The sequence below is a fragment of the Adelges cooleyi genome, unplaced genomic scaffold (genome assembly GCF_023614345.1).
Source record: "Adelges cooleyi isolate 19-005CV unplaced genomic scaffold, UGA_ACOO_1.1 ACOO_flye_CR_arks_rails_tigmint_CR_PRNA_9, whole genome shotgun sequence".
NCBI classification, from domain to species: domain Eukaryota; kingdom Metazoa; phylum Arthropoda; class Insecta; order Hemiptera; family Adelgidae; genus Adelges; species Adelges cooleyi.
In genome coordinates this window covers 13,296,988-13,312,382 of record NW_026096579.1, presented here as the reverse complement: position 1 = coordinate 13,312,382, position 15,395 = coordinate 13,296,988, and the positions used below count along the sequence as shown (strand labels likewise).

General features: G+C 26.8%; 2 protein-coding genes across 4 annotated transcripts; both read left to right on the top strand.

Moving 5' to 3' along the window:
* The first annotated feature begins 1,708 nt into the window (after nt 1–1,708).
* Nucleotides 1,709–6,638, top strand: LOC126846665 (uncharacterized). Of its 3 annotated transcripts, XM_050586377.1 has the most exons (6): nt 1,709–2,122; nt 2,441–2,582; nt 3,161–3,289; nt 5,320–5,393; nt 5,946–6,105; nt 6,510–6,638. In XM_050586377.1, exons 1-6 carry the CDS (start codon nt 2,009–2,011, stop codon nt 6,584–6,586), a joined length of 696 nt encoding a protein of 231 aa, XP_050442334.1. In that variant the 5' UTR covers nt 1,709–2,008; the 3' UTR covers nt 6,587–6,638. The 3 variants fall into 3 exon arrangements, 2 of the variants coding, with proteins under 2 accessions (XP_050442334.1, XP_050442335.1); XM_050586378.1 differs by lacking the exon at nt 3,161–3,289 and having other exon boundaries at nt 1,714–2,122; XR_007686916.1 differs by lacking the exons at nt 1,709–2,122; nt 2,441–2,582; nt 3,161–3,289 and adding an exon at nt 5,044–5,174.
* A 2,895-nt stretch (nt 6,639–9,533) lies between these two features.
* LOC126846809 (uncharacterized) lies at nt 9,534–15,071 on the top strand. Its single transcript, XM_050586609.1, has 9 exons — nt 9,534–9,840; nt 10,171–10,315; nt 10,659–10,732; nt 11,904–12,060; nt 12,371–12,444; nt 12,878–13,034; nt 13,451–13,524; nt 14,408–14,573; nt 14,959–15,071. The coding sequence occupies exons 1-9, from the start codon at nt 9,754–9,756 to the stop codon at nt 15,012–15,014; spliced, it is 990 nt and encodes a 329-aa protein (XP_050442566.1). The 5' UTR covers nt 9,534–9,753; the 3' UTR covers nt 15,015–15,071.
* Nucleotides 15,072–15,395: the final 324 nt, after the last annotated feature.

The following is a 15,395-nucleotide window of genomic DNA, read 5'->3' as shown; positions in this document are numbered from 1 at the left end:
TATTTAATCATCGGTTGAATGTTGATTCTCTCACATTGACTACGATCACAGAGTAATTTTTTTCTCTTTTTTCTTAGTTTTTCTTTATTAAAAAATCTTACTCTTAAAACTAAAAATTCGAAATAAAGAAAATGATTCCACCCTATCTAGGGGAAAGGGTTTATGTTACTTTTTTAGTTTGACAACGTACGGTAGTAGTATGTTTGAAGAATATTCCATTTACATTTTGTTTCTTTTTAAAAATGTATAAGACACCGTAATTTTAAGTGGAAAAATATGTAAATTTGTTTGTCGTTTCTCTCGATTTCGAAAAACACGGTGTAGGTATCTTTTTTTGTGTATACAAGTGTTCCACAATCTATAACGTTTTAAATTGTAACAAATAAATTGATACAATACAATTTTGAATTTTTTGCACACAGATATTATAATATTTTTTTTTAACTGCAGATATGAGCGTTTATGAAACCCAAAATATTATATGTTCAATAAAATAACGTGTACAAACTACATAGGTAAAATTATTTTAATTTATACCGTCTGTAATGTGTACACGTTGTCTTTAATATATTTGTTTTATGCCTCAATGTGTGTTCTAAGACTTAAAACATTTGCGTTAAAACAACTTACGTTTATTACTCATAAACGTAATATTGTATCAATCTGATAGCAAAATGCGTCTCTAAAAAGTTTTAAGCAAAAGCATAATTATAAATCTAGTACAGCGGAGACGGGGTATAGTGGTAACAGAACATATGGGGATAGGGGGTCTAAAAAAAATAAAAATTACACAGTTTTTTAATGTTGGCGGTTAACAAAATGGTGGTTCCACTACATGATACAAATATCTTGTTATGTTGGCTTACCAACAAGCTTACCCACAATTCATTAGGGAATATTATTTAGTTTGTTAGACCAATGACTAACAACCATGTTAACCTAATGATTCAACTAATAATTTTTAAGGTTAAATAAAAAGAAGTTAAACTAAAAATTATAAAATAGTTCCACCACATAATTAGAATTTTTTATTGGTTATAGATCATAAAAAAAATAATTATATTGGATATCAAAAAATCTATACTTATGAGTTATTCAAAGTTATAATAAGTAAAATGACTTGTTATAAGTTTGAGGTTTCAAATTATCTTTTTAGCATCATTGAGATAATATTCAGATAAAACAATATAATATGATTTATTATTGACATCGATTTGAAACGAATTCTTTAATTTAATTGAGAAAAATTTAAATATAGTATATATTTAGCTTCGACGTGGATTGTTTTTACAATGATGAGCTTTTATTATTTAATTATTTTGTAAGTGTGCTTAAATTCAACAATTTTTGAACCGAGCCAACCGCTTTTTTTAGATAACAAGACTATAGAGAAATCGGAACTGGAAGGAACTTTTTTGGGCCAAAACAAGTTTATCCTTTCCCCTTTCAAATCGAAATAATCAATCAAAATTTAAAAATGTTTAATATTTTACATGTTTTGAAATTAAAATTAAAAAAAGTTAAATTGTGTGAAATATTTTTTAGATGGGGTGCTATCGATAAACGTTGACACTAAATACATATATTTTGCACATGATTAATTAGTTTTAAAAGTGAACTTCTAAAAAAATAGAGCGCGTGTGTTCAAAATGTCATTCAACGGTATTAAAAACGTTCTTAAACATCTGTTGCCTACAGCAAATTACACATACATAACTAGTTACAAACTTGAAACGGTTTTCATTTTTGAAGTATATTTTCTTATAGCAGTACCTTCTATATCGTATTTCAAAATAATAATTTTTAGTGACAAAAAATCATAGCAATAACTGATTTATTTATTTTGTTCAACACTATTTGAATCACAGTCATCAATAAATAATATAATATTCCTATTACATTATAAAATCGTCATAGTTAATATAATCGAAAAGTCTCAAAATAGTTTTAACATCCAAAACTAACTGTTAATTATTCTGAATCCAAGTTTAATTTCTAAAAAATTAACATGTATTTAAAAACAACCATACTGTTTTTCTGCATGACGTTATACTTTTTACTATGTCAGGGTGTAAAACCAGTTCCTGAAGACCGAGAAAGAGATCCAGATCCTGTTGACAGAGTAAGTATAATGAGCACTTTTTATTAAAAAAAGGCATTTAATGCTGAGATTCTTGCTTCACTATATACAAAACGTAATATATTGTTTAAAAAATGTTTGTTATGTTTATAAAATCATTATTTTCGCTTCGAAGAGTTTATTAAACAATATGAAAAATGCCTCAACTGCTTTGAAATTAATGTTATTTTACTGAAAAATCCACAAGGCACATTACATGTCTTTTAGTATGGGGTTTGGATTTTGCTAAAGAAGGCTCAGATTTATGTGTAAATTATAATACACATTTTAATTTTTTAATTCTTAATCTGAAAATTATAGTTGGTGATTTATCGCGTAATCACTTCCAATTTGGAACCAGGAGGCTATGTGGCATTTAAAAATTTAAGAAAAATAGTAAACGATTGTGCAAAGGAACTTGGATCACGCATACGGTTACCCGGACAGGGGGTATCTACGCTAGGTAATATACACTAAACATATTTTTTTTAATTTATATAATTGTAAATGAATTCATTATTTTAAACTAAAGAATTATAACTTGTGAATCAAATTCAGCATTTTAAAAATTAGTGACTTTTTAATGCTTTAAAAAAATTATACTTAGACTACCCGTACGGTCTACCCGGAGCTGATAAAGCGAAATTAAGTAATATGCAATAGCAAAATATTCAAAAAATATGTTTGTGCATAATTAAAAACTATTGAAAAGACATTTTAACAATAATTTTTGTCATTTATAGCAAATTAATTGATTTGTTTAAACTAAAGAATTAAAGCTCGTGAACCAAAAAAACAATTTTAAAAATGAGACCTTTTTAGGCACTAAAAAAAATTAAAATACTATGATAAAATGAACGATACCTTTTTTTTAACTTAATTTATTTTACTAAGAATGTATAATAATTCAATAAGACGTCATTATTCTTTAATTACAACAATTTAAAATACAATTTTTTTGAAATTATAACGAGACAATTGTCAATTCTTTTGGAATTAAATTTACCTATTTTGGCTGTTAAAAATATATAATTCTTTTAGATTTTATTTCATCGGCGGACTACCTTGAAGGCCTAGCCCTATGGTATGTAGGTGCATCAGATATCGAAAAATCGGTAAACAAAAACTATAATACTATTTCGCAGATAAAAGACTCGTTAAGTTACTTGTGTGAGATATTTATATTATATGGAGCTTCCAGTTACAGCATAAGGCCAAGGAGATTAAAAAATTATGTACAATCAAGTTTCTGGCTAAAATTGTAGTGTTTATTATATGGCCAAAAGTAACTTAACATAGATAATTAAACTATTTTGAATTTATTATTTAGTTCTAATTTGAACGTTGAACGTACAACATATCTCTTATCTCTTATCTTCTATATCTTACCTCTATCCCCTACCCACTATCTCCCGCCCCTATCTCCCGTCCCTATCACTCACCCCTATCCCCTACCCCTATCTCATATTTCATATCAGATAACAGCGTAACACTTTTTTGACATTTTCATGTCTTAGCTCTGGCACATAACCCTGGCACATTTCCGAAAAAAGCGTTACCGAAAAAGAAATGGGGTTGAAGAAGAGGTTGGGGATGGGAATGGGAATGGGAATGTGGTGGAATTAGCTGAGGCAAATAACCGAAAAAAAGCGTAACGAAAAAAGCGTTACCACATGGAGTGGGGTTGGGGGTTGGAATGGGGTTAGGGGTGAAAGATAGGGGTAGAATATAGGGGGTGGGGTTGGGGAGGTTACAAGATAGGGGTGGGATATAGGGGTAGTAGATGGGGTGAGTGATAGGGATGGGAGATAGTGGGTAGGGGATAGGGGTAAGAGAGATTAGAGATAAGAGTTATGTTGTACGTTCAACGTTCAAATTAGAACTAAATAATAAATTCAAAAGAGTTTAAGGGCCCAAATTCTCTATGAATTGTTTTAAGCCAGATAATAACACTACAATTTTAGCCAGAAACTTGACGTTTTAATATACTAGCTTGTTAATATACTATATCATTATCTATAATTCCACCACTACTCTAAATTTATTCGGTACTCCAACGAGACATGAAAATGTTCTTTCGTGGTTGCACACTCGGCTGAAAAACTTTTTATTATTATTTAAATTAATTTTTTTCACTTTTAGATATTTTTTATTGTTTTGCACTGAAGGATTTTTTTACGCGCATTATTTACTTTTAAATATTCATTCATTTTTTTATCTTTTTGGATCGAATGGTATTCTTTTCCCTTTTACTGAAAAATATATACAAACTTCTCGACAAGTAAAACGATACAATTTTCTTAGTAAATGATTTAATTACTGATTTTTCTAACATAAATAATAAATAGGACACATTTTTCCAAAGATATCTTCCAGTTTTTGACATAACAGAGAGAATTTAGAGAATTTTTCCTAATAAAAAAATAAACGTTAAATACTAAAATTGATGTTTTTATGCAGAAAAAATCCTCAAGGCATAATTACGTCTATAATTTTTATAAGTGTAGTTATAGTATACTTTGGCCATCAACAAATAAAGTAGAAGCAGAGAAGCTGATTTTTAATAATTTCATCTGATAGCTAATAACAATATAAAAAAATCAATAAACTAGTAAAGGTAAAACTAAAGTCTTTATATGAGTATGGCCAAAATAATGGGAAAACAAATTTTTAAAAAATTTGAGAACATTCTGTTATCCTAACAGACACGCAGAGTAATATTCATAAATTTTTATGGAGGGGGTTTCTCTAAACGTTCGTTAATATTTGATAATTTGATCTATAATATATACAATATATATTGTTTAATAAATGTATTTAAAGTTTTATTTTGCTATAAAAGACTCAATTCTATGTGTAAATTATGATATATATTATAAAGTTTAATTATTATTCTGAAAATTGAGGGAATGCGCTGGTGAGGAAAAAGTGGGGCGTGATGGCGTAAACCTTGATCAATTAAAAGCTATATTAGCTGATATAGCAAAGACACTCGAATTTCCAGAAGAGTATTCCAGTAATGAAGCATTGCAAAGAGAAATTAATAAAACAACATGTAATAATCAAAAGAAATTTTACTATATAAACTAATATTTTATTATTATTCTTAAGGATGTTTTTCTAGTGTAAGACAATGTTATTCTCAACTCTTTGGCCTGATTAGTTTGTTTAAAAAATGTATAATGTTTTTTTGCTTTCAGACCGTATATTTGACAAGACAGATGTTAGATACTACGCCCTAGCGTTTCTAGCTTCAGTAGATCCAAAAATATCGGTAAATAAAAAATATAATACAGTTAAAATGCTCGTTAGGTTGCCTAGTGGAGATTTCTGAAATATTCATAAGTTCAATTCTTCTGTGTAAAATAGATTTTTTATAACCTCAACAAATACTCGGTACTTTTGTATATTTAAAATTCTCAGAGTTATGCTGTTATATATAAAATGTAAATTATAGTTTATTGAGTTAATCGTATGTTCTTACCGTCCTTGTTTTTGGGCTAAAATAATTTTGTATGGCGATTTACGAAGAACATAAAATAAAGAAAAAATAGGAGTTCTTCTATTCTAGAACCATTTAAACTATTTCCAAACGATTTCTTCCAGTTTTTAACAAAGAAAGAGAGAATTTTAATAAAGTATTTTTTTCCTAATATGAAGAAATAGCGTTAACTATTATGAAATTGATATGTTGTTGGAGAAAAAAATCTCATGGCTTATTATACTTCTTGTAGGTAGTAATTATTATTTCGCTAAAGAAAAATCAGTTATATTTGTAAATTGTTATACTCTATTTATTGTCTAATTATTACTCTTGCAACAATAGAAAATGGTACATAATCTGGTCTTAATAAACACAAATCCTAATGGCAATAAATATCCAGAGTATGAAAATTTAATGAAGGCAGTAATGCTGGAAACGGAGATAAAAATAAAATACCTAACTCCTGATGAATACCGACAAGATACTCTCAGCCAATATAGGGGTAATAAAACAATAGAATAATATTCATTAATTGAGTTGTGTAAAATGTTTAGTAGAACTATTGCAAAGTCATTTAAATAATACATTTTGTCATTTCTATAGCTGTAAATGAATTCATTTTTTTAAACTAAAAAATCATAACCCGTGAACCAAATAAATAATTTAAAAACGGCTGACTATTTTTTTTTGATGAGTTAAAAAAAACATTAGTAAAAAATTAGGTACATGTTCATTAAAAAAAAAAAAAAAATTGTTGAATTTTACTAATTTTATATAATTAAATTTTACGTTATTTTTCTAAAATTACACATTAATTCATTAATTATACAAATTTAACATTGTTACTCTCAAATATTTTCGCATGATTTTTTTGTCAAATTATTAACATAAATTATTTACTTTCAGGCGGCAAATTAACTGTAGACCAAGTTGAAGAATTAGTTATTCATGATTTGTATCATCAAACGACATTCATTAATTAATAACTGTTATTAAATTGGGGGTTGTAAGTAGTATATCACATGCAATGTATTGTTAATCGATTAATAAATTGTTTTGCTCTTATATTTCGTTCGTATTTATTGTAGTCATTTTAAGTACTGTTTGAAGTCTAAAATATTTCATGTGAAATATTGGACTTTTGTTAATTACTTCTCTATTTGGCCCTACTGCTTTACAAATAATACTTAATTATTCCCTACTATTTCGGCGCAATGACATTTAGTGACACTCTATTTAAAAAAAACCAATAGTATTTTTTGACAGCAATTAGCTCATTCGTGTGTATTTAAATAAAATGTATATTTTGAAAAAAAAACACCCCTATGATAAAACTTTTATATTTAGATGATACATAGATAAATTGACAATACAAACTTTAACACAGATTTTAATTAAAACAATTTATGTATGTTGCCAACCAATGATTTATTATAACCTTCGACTTTTAATATGCCAAGTTATATGTACAAGTGGTCACACTATAGCGAAAAAATTTAGTTTGAGAGCAATGATAAAAAGTATAGTGCAAATTAAAAATATAAAAGAGCCAGTACTATGGGGTTAAGACTCAAAGTATATTATAGGGTCACATATATATACACATATAAAATATTACAACTAAAAGTGATAATACAATTTCAAATAAATGCATTGATACTATAATCTTTAATATTAGAAATACAAATATCGATCAAAGTATTGTACCTAATAACAATAGTGTTTTAAAAAAAGTGTTTTTGTTTTTACTTATTAGGATGGATATTTCTGTTATAATAATTATTTTAACCGAATAGTGTGATAAAGTTAACATTCGGTTCGCTATATTATAAAATATTAATTATAATTTTTACAAATATTAGAATTTTAACATTTGGGGTGCCATTCCCTCGACACCACTGAACTGGCTTTTGAAACCAATTATTTAGTTTAATTGATATATATTGTTAAACAAAAAAATCAAAATTTTTAACAAAATAATGGCTGACTTTTCTTATTAAAGAGCCCGTTGTTTATATAATAATTAATGATAATAAAGGACCATATAAAAATTATTATTAAAATTCACTATAATAGGTTTTTAATGCACAAAACTCATAGAAGTTTCGCTTTTGCATATTATGTACTAAAGTTTTCACTTGTGTTTTTTTACTGTAAAATATCAATTCCAATAAAAAACATTTAATTTATTTAAACAATTAATAATTTAAATTAAAACATCTAACATAAAAAAAACATTGGTTATTAAAACAGGAATATTACAAATGATGTATAAGCAAGAAAATGTGTTTAAAACATGGAATATTCAAAATTTAGACTTAAAGATTTTCTTTAGGCAAATATATTTGTAATGGTCTATGTTTGATAGACTCCACAAAATATTGTTAATTTCAATATTAGTTAATCAGTTATTAAGTATAAGGCTCCATTAAATTGGAAAAATTGTTTTCCGTGTCTACAACCAATTGTTTTTTTTTTTTTACTATTTTGTTAATTTTTTTTAATTTGAAGTCCAATGTCTTCAATTTAATTTCCATGAACATCGCATGGGTCATTTCACGTGTGTGAACTTAACAGCCATATTGTAACAGATCTCAACAAAAACACATTTGTTGGTCATTGTTAGACTATTTTAAAAATTCGTTAGACGTTCATTACAGAGCTATAATCTTTTTTCGAAAAGCGCTGCTAGATTCACGCTAACGGTCTCACATTATCGTAACTCTGTAAAAAGTTACCAACATGTTCGTATACATTTGTTGGACATTGTTGAAGCAATCACAACATTTGTTGGACTTTAGTTTTTTAGATTCACGCCAACTTTTGCAAAATACCCCAAAAATGGCACTAAACGGTATTTATTTTATTTACAGTCTAAAATCTGCGTATTATTATACATACTCTAACAAATAATAATATTCTTAAAATGGCATTTTTGTTGGTGGGGTGCATACGGTTAAAGGTTGATCGTCTGTCTATAATAATGTACTACTATTATTATTCTTATTCAATTACTTGTTGACTGTTGATTCACACACACATAGCAACCTAGAAACTGACTACGGCCAAAGTGTAAATTTACCCTATTTTTGGGGTTTTCCCTTAAAAAAAAAAAAATTTGACTACAGATTTTTGAGAAAATTGTATATGTTATAGTTCCATTTTAGATCTACCTTCAGTCTAATTTGCAGATCTAAATCTCTAAAACTTTGCTTGAAAAAGTGAAATAAAGAAAAAAATTCTATCCCTTCTAAGGGAAAGGGTTTATGATATTTTTTTGGTTTGTTAATGTTTGTCGATAGTACTATGTTTGAAGAACAATTCATATCAATTTGGAACATTTTCGACTATTTTTAAAAAATTTATATAGCATCGTAATTTTAAATTGAAAAATGTGTTAATTTTTTGTGTGTTTTTCTCAATGTTGATGGGAAAGGGGTGACTTTTTTAATTTGTTGCCCAATTAAATACCTTCCAGGTATGATTTCTGATCTATAGAGTTGCTACACTAAGGAATCAGTTCAGCGGTTTACGAGATATCGTGGGTCCAGACACAAAAATAAAAAATTAAAAAATAAAAACACATCATTGTAAAAACAATACCTTCTCAGCTCCGCATCGAAGCTAAAATTGTTAACTAGAATACAAGACAGTTTTCTATAAAAAAAAAATGAAGGGGCATCATTTCTAGTAATTGTTCCTTACCTCGATCTACAAATATCTAATTTTCGGGACTTTTCCCATTTTCCCAGAGGGATTTATGTTTTGTTAAGGATTTTTTTCCTTGGTTGGGTGTTTTGATAACTTATGTTTTGCCCCCACTTAATTTCAAATGGTTTGCGTCACTGACTTCAACATCTGTTGCTTACAGTAAATAGCACGGCTCAATAGCTATAACTTTTAACTGTTTTCATTTCTGAAGTAAATAGTCTTATGGAAGGTTCTGCGGTAATTCAAAAACATATATTTAAATAACCAAAAATCATAGTTATAACTGATTTCTTTGTTTTTTACAATACTTACTATATTACTTACAATATTTCGATTAAATTATAAAACCGCCATAAGTACTACTATCGAATAGTTTAATTATCAGTAAACACGATAATTAAATACTCTGAATCTGAGTTGGATTTTTTATAAAATTAACATGTATTTGAGTAATATCGTTTTATTTTTCTGCGTGACGATATACTTTACGCAATGTCAGGGTTTTGAACCAACTCCTGATCAAGCCGTAAGTATTACGACGAGCATTTATTATTTATAATTAATATATACTGATAAGATTCATGCTAAACTATATACAAAACGTAATATATTGTTTAGAAAATGTATTTAATGTTATTACCATCCACTGTTTTGCTGTGGATGTTTTTTAAGTGACTTTTTCATTTATAAATAATTCTTAAAAAATAATTATAAACAAAAGCCTAAACTTTTCTGAAATAATGTAATTTTACTGACAAAATCCGCAAGGCATATAATATGTCTGGTAGTTTGGTTCAGTTTTATGTGTAAGTTATAATACACATTTAAGGTTTAATTCTTATTCTGAAAATTATAGAAGGTAATGAATGACATAGTGGCAGCAAATTTGGAGGAAGATGGCACGATGGAAGCTAATAAATTAATAACTGTAATAAACGAGGTAGCAAGGGCGCTCGAAAAACCCCCCTTAAAGTTCACCAGAACAGAAGACATAAATTTGAGTAATATATAATAAAAAAAAATTCAATAAATATGTTGAGTAAAATTATCAAAAACTATTAAAATGACATTTTAACAATCAAGTTTGGCTTTTATATAGCTGTAACTTAATTTAATCTTTTAAACTATGATGTCATAACTAAAACATAAATGACCAGTTTATATTTTAAAAAAGAATTAAAATTACTAAGAATGTATAATTAAATATGACGTCATTATATTTAAATCACAATAATTTAAAATACATATGTTTTGAAATTGTAACACAATAATATTTTCAAACCTCTGCGGTTAATTTTGCCTAAGTTGGTTATTTAAAATATGTATAATACTTTGTACTTTCAGGTATTCTATTTTCAAAAGGCTGGGTTAAAATGTACGCCCTAAGATTTGTAACAGGAGCAGATCAAAATAAATTAGTAAATAACAACTATAATACTATACCTATAAAAAAAAAGCTAGTTAGGTTGTTTGTGTGGAGTTATTCGAAATATTCAACCTTCCAATTAGATTATTAACTCAATTCTGGTACTGAACCAAATCAATATTTTTTTTAACGTTGTTTTTCAAACGTTTGGTGTAATATATAGTTCCACCGAGCTTTTAATGAGTTATTCAGGATGCTCTATGGATACAAAAAATATTTTTTATTTTTAAGTTAAAATAATTTAAAATAGAACTCGCATATCATTAAAAAATGGTCTTATGAAAAAAAAATTACAAACTTGAAATCGAGAGAAAAAATCTTGTTAAGTTGATATGTTACATGATGTTTTGATCAACTCAGTGGTTATATTCAACAACTTAGAAATTATCAACATGTTTTTGATAAAAATGTAATTTTTGTAAATTAAGTTTGTCTCTGATTGTGGAGGGGGTACCGATGATCATACACGGGCTACTTCAATTTAAGAATTTAAGTATTGATTACCCTACAAAATAAATAAATAACTATTTTACCCTTACATTTTAAGAAGCATGTACTTACATGAGTTGACTTTAAAAAGGTTTTAAGGTTTTCTGTTAAGGTGGTATCATTTTAATTTGTTTTAAATTTCAAATTTTAAATGCCTCGAAATTTAAAAAAGTAATTCTTGATAGTAAACTAGAGCCACTAGAGAATAATAATTAGAGACAAACATATTTCACAAAAATTACATTTTTACCAAAAAAATGATATTAACTTTTAAAATATTAAATATAAAATTATTCTAAGGACACCACTGAGAGTTGAGAATAAAATTCTAACCCAAAATGATGGGTCGCCTGCCATAAATTGCTTTTGATCATAGGCCGGCCATTCTATGGGCGCATGTGTGGTTAGTTACTAAAAAATCATAATACATATCAACTCAACAAGATTTTATCGTAAGACCATTTTTTTAACAATGTATTGTACTTATAGAGCATCTAAAATGTCTCATTTGAAGCTCAGTAGAACTTGACATTATATTGTTAAAAATGTATTTAATGTTCTTACTATCTCCAGTTTTATTTCGAAGAGTTTTTTTCACTTATAAACAATCCTTGAAAACAAATATAATATACATTTTATATTTTATATTTTAATTCTGATTCTGAAAATTATAGTTTTCGATTGAAAACATAGTCAGAGAAAATATGGGGCCGGATGGCATAAAACTTGATAAATTAAAAACTGTACTTACCGAAGTAGCAAAGCGAACCGACTTAACAGAAGAGTTCCCCAATACTTTTGTATGGCAAAGGAGACTCCATTTACAACCAGGTAATAAACAATAGAAAATTATTAAGAAATCATGTTGCATAGAATGTTCAATAACTATTCAAAAAACTATCAGTTGTGTCATTTGTATAAATTTAGAAATTATAATTTTTTGAACTAAGAGGTCATAATAGTTATGAAGGTGATATAAAATTCAAAAAATAGGCGACTTTTTTTTATGATGTACAAAATAAAATGTTTTAATTACAATAATTTGAAGTCAAGATGTTTTTCTAGTGCAACACATTGTTATCCTTAACTAATTAGTCACGAATCGTTTATTAAACAAATGTATAATATTTTTTACTTTCAGGCCGTATATTTACATTGGACGAAGTTCATACCCTCTCCCTAGAGTTTGTAACAGGAGTAGATGAGGAAAAATTGGTAAATACAAACTAATACTATATTACAAAGAAAAAGCTCGTTAGGTTGTTTGTTTAGAGATATTCGAAATATACAAACTTCCAATTCTTTTGTGTTATAGGTTTAATACTTATAACTATAACAAGTAGTTTATATTTATGATTAGTAAAAATTCTCAAATTTTTCAAAAGTTGCTAACAAAAAAAATAAGTTGGAAGGGGGTAAAAACAATAAAAATTGTGAAAAATTGAGATCACATTATATAAAAACAATATGAAAAAAAAAAATGTATTTCTTATTAAACCCTATGAGATATTGAGTGGTTCACGATAAGTGGATTACCCAGTATTATATGTCTGGTAGTTTGGGGTTTTGCTTTTGCTGAAATAAGCTCCGTTTTATGTGTAAACTAAATATACATTTGAAATTTTAATTATTTTTCTGAAAATTATAGATGTCGATTAAAAACATAGTCGCAGAAAATGTGGGGCCGGATGGCATAAACCTAGATAAATTAAAAGCTGTACTTACCAATATAGCAATCCAAATCGACTTATCACAATACTTCCCAAGTATATTTATAAGGAAAAGGAAACTCGATCTTAAACCAAGTAATAAACTAAATAAAATTATTCAATAAATATGTTAAGTAAAATGTTTAAATATTATTTGAAAGACATTTAAGCAATTAATTGTGTCTTTGTATAACATTAAAAATATATATTTTTCGAAACTAAGATGTCGTAAATTATGAACATGATAAAAAATTGAGAAAATGAGGGACATTTTTTAAGATGTACAAAAAAAAAATTGAAAAATTGAAATCAAAAAAAAAGTATTAATTTTCCTAATATTGTACGCCTAATTTATATTTTTATTTATTTTCCTAATAATAAATATTACAGAATTATTGTAAAATTGCAATTAATTGAAATAAAGATGTTTTTCTAGAGCAACACATTGTTATTCTTAACTGATTTGTCACGAGTCGTTTATTAAACAAATGTATAATATTTTTTACTTTCAGACCGTATATTTACATTCGACGAAGTTCATACCCTCTCCCTAGCGTTAGTATCTGGAGCAGATGAGAAAACAATGGTAAATAAAAACTATAATACTATATTATAAATAAAGGGCTCGTTAAGTTATTTGTTTAATTTAATTCTTTTAACTATAACGTTTAGTTAAATTAATCTTATTTTTTTAACGTCCTCATTTTCGCGTCGAAGGAATATTTAAATGATTTTTTCAGATTTAGTTTTTCTATTTTTTTTGTCTTTTGAGATGTCGAATAATATTGTTTTTCTCTTAAAAAAAAATATAGGCATACTTACTTCGCAATAGTAAAATGATTCGATTTCATAATCGATTTCCATTTATTTTTTACACGTTAAATAAATAATAAATAGAAGAACCATTTCCGAATAATTTCTTCCAGTTTTTGACAGAAAGAGAAAATTTAAATTAAGAAATTTGTGTTCCTAATAAGAAAAAAAATGCGTTAACTACTATGAAATTTATGTTTTTATGCAGAAAAACCTCAAGAAATTTCTAATTTATTGTTGTTAGTAATTTTTATTTTGCTAAAAAAAGAATAGGAGTATTTATAAAATGTAATACAATATCTCATAGGGCTTTTATACAATGTGATCTTAATGTGTTTGTCATTTTTTCCCCCTCCCAACCAGTTTTTTTTGATACCAACTCTTGAAACTTAAATGGTAACGCATACATTTCAATATATTTTTTAATTAATTATAATTTACTTCAAGTTTTGACTGCTCGATAACCCGTTTTGGATAACTATTTTTGAAGTTATGAGAGTTTTTAGGGCAGGTGGATAGGTGGAGTGTAGTAATATTTTTGTCTGTGCCCACTTTCTGTCATTATTTCTTATTAGACCCTAAGAGATATTAAATGATTCAAAATAAAATGATCACTCTGTATTAATTGTCTAATTATTACTCTTGTAACAATACAGGAAACGATAAAAGACATGCTCGCGGAGCACGGAAATTTTGAAGGCTTAAATACCTATGAAAATATAAATCATACAATTGATGGAGTGAAACGGGAATTGGAAATAACTGATATATTATTACCCTCTTATGAAATATTTCAAGGATATCTACGCAGTTTATTTCTGAGTAATAAAACAATAGTATAATATTTAATAACTGTGTTGAATAATATGTCCAAAAACTATTGCAAAGAAGTACATTTTGTTTATTATATAGCTGTAAATTGATTAATTTTTAAAACTAATAAATCCTTACTCTTAATCTATACAAGAACTTTAAGAAATCGAGGGACTTTTTTTTGATAATGTGCAAAACAAATATAGAAAAATGTAAGATACATGATATTTAAAAAAATATATATATATATAAATTTTAATAATGTTGTAAAATTGTATTTTACATAATTATTCTAAAATTACAATTATTTTAGATAAAATTTTTTTTTTATTTAACACAGTTATTTACAACAATTTTGTTTGTTTATAAATTATAAAATATTTTGTGCTTTCAGACAGCAAACTCACTGTGGGCCAAATAGAAAAAATCCTCACTGATAACATAAAATAGTGCGTGTATGTGATATATCACATAAATATAGTTTTGATTGATTAATAAATATTATGCTATTATATTTCTTTAGTATTTATTGTATTACTTTTAAGTATTATTACCCAATCCCAACGAATCTGAAGTCATTACATTTTAAACGTAGTCAATTTTTCGGTTGCCGTGTATGAGTGAATATACATACAGTCAACAGGTATCCGAAAAATATTTTCATTATATTATTTATAAACATAGGTATGTATGGCGATAAATTAAAAGATTCCGAAACGTCGGCTTAAAACTATCGGCATGGATATATCTGAAACTCATCAGCATGATTTTAATGGCTAATACGAAAAAAGGTTATAAATTGTTACATTGTCTGCTCATTTATTTATTATC

What these genes read in the sequence shown, in the direction of transcription:
- LOC126846809 (XM_050586609.1), top strand. Translation starts at nt 9,754, where the DNA reads ATGTATTTGAGTAATATCGTTTTATTTTTCTGCGTGACGATATACTTT. An exon ending in GAGCAGATGAGAAAACAATG is followed by an intron (nt 13,525 to 14,407) that starts GTAAATAAAAAC and finishes GTAACAATACAG; the next exon opens with GAAACGATAAAAGACATGCT. An exon ending in TCTACGCAGTTTATTTCTGA is followed by an intron (nt 14,574 to 14,958) that starts GTAATAAAACAA and finishes TTGTGCTTTCAG; the next exon opens with ACAGCAAACTCACTGTGGGC.
- LOC126846665 (XM_050586377.1), top strand. Translation starts at nt 2,009, where the DNA reads ATGTATTTAAAAACAACCATACTGTTTTTCTGCATGACGTTATACTTT. An exon ending in ACAGGGGGTATCTACGCTAG is followed by an intron (nt 2,583 to 3,160) that starts GTAATATACACT and finishes TAATTCTTTTAG; the next exon opens with ATTTTATTTCATCGGCGGAC. An exon ending in TACTCTCAGCCAATATAGGG is followed by an intron (nt 6,106 to 6,509) that starts GTAATAAAACAA and finishes ATTTACTTTCAG; the next exon opens with GCGGCAAATTAACTGTAGAC.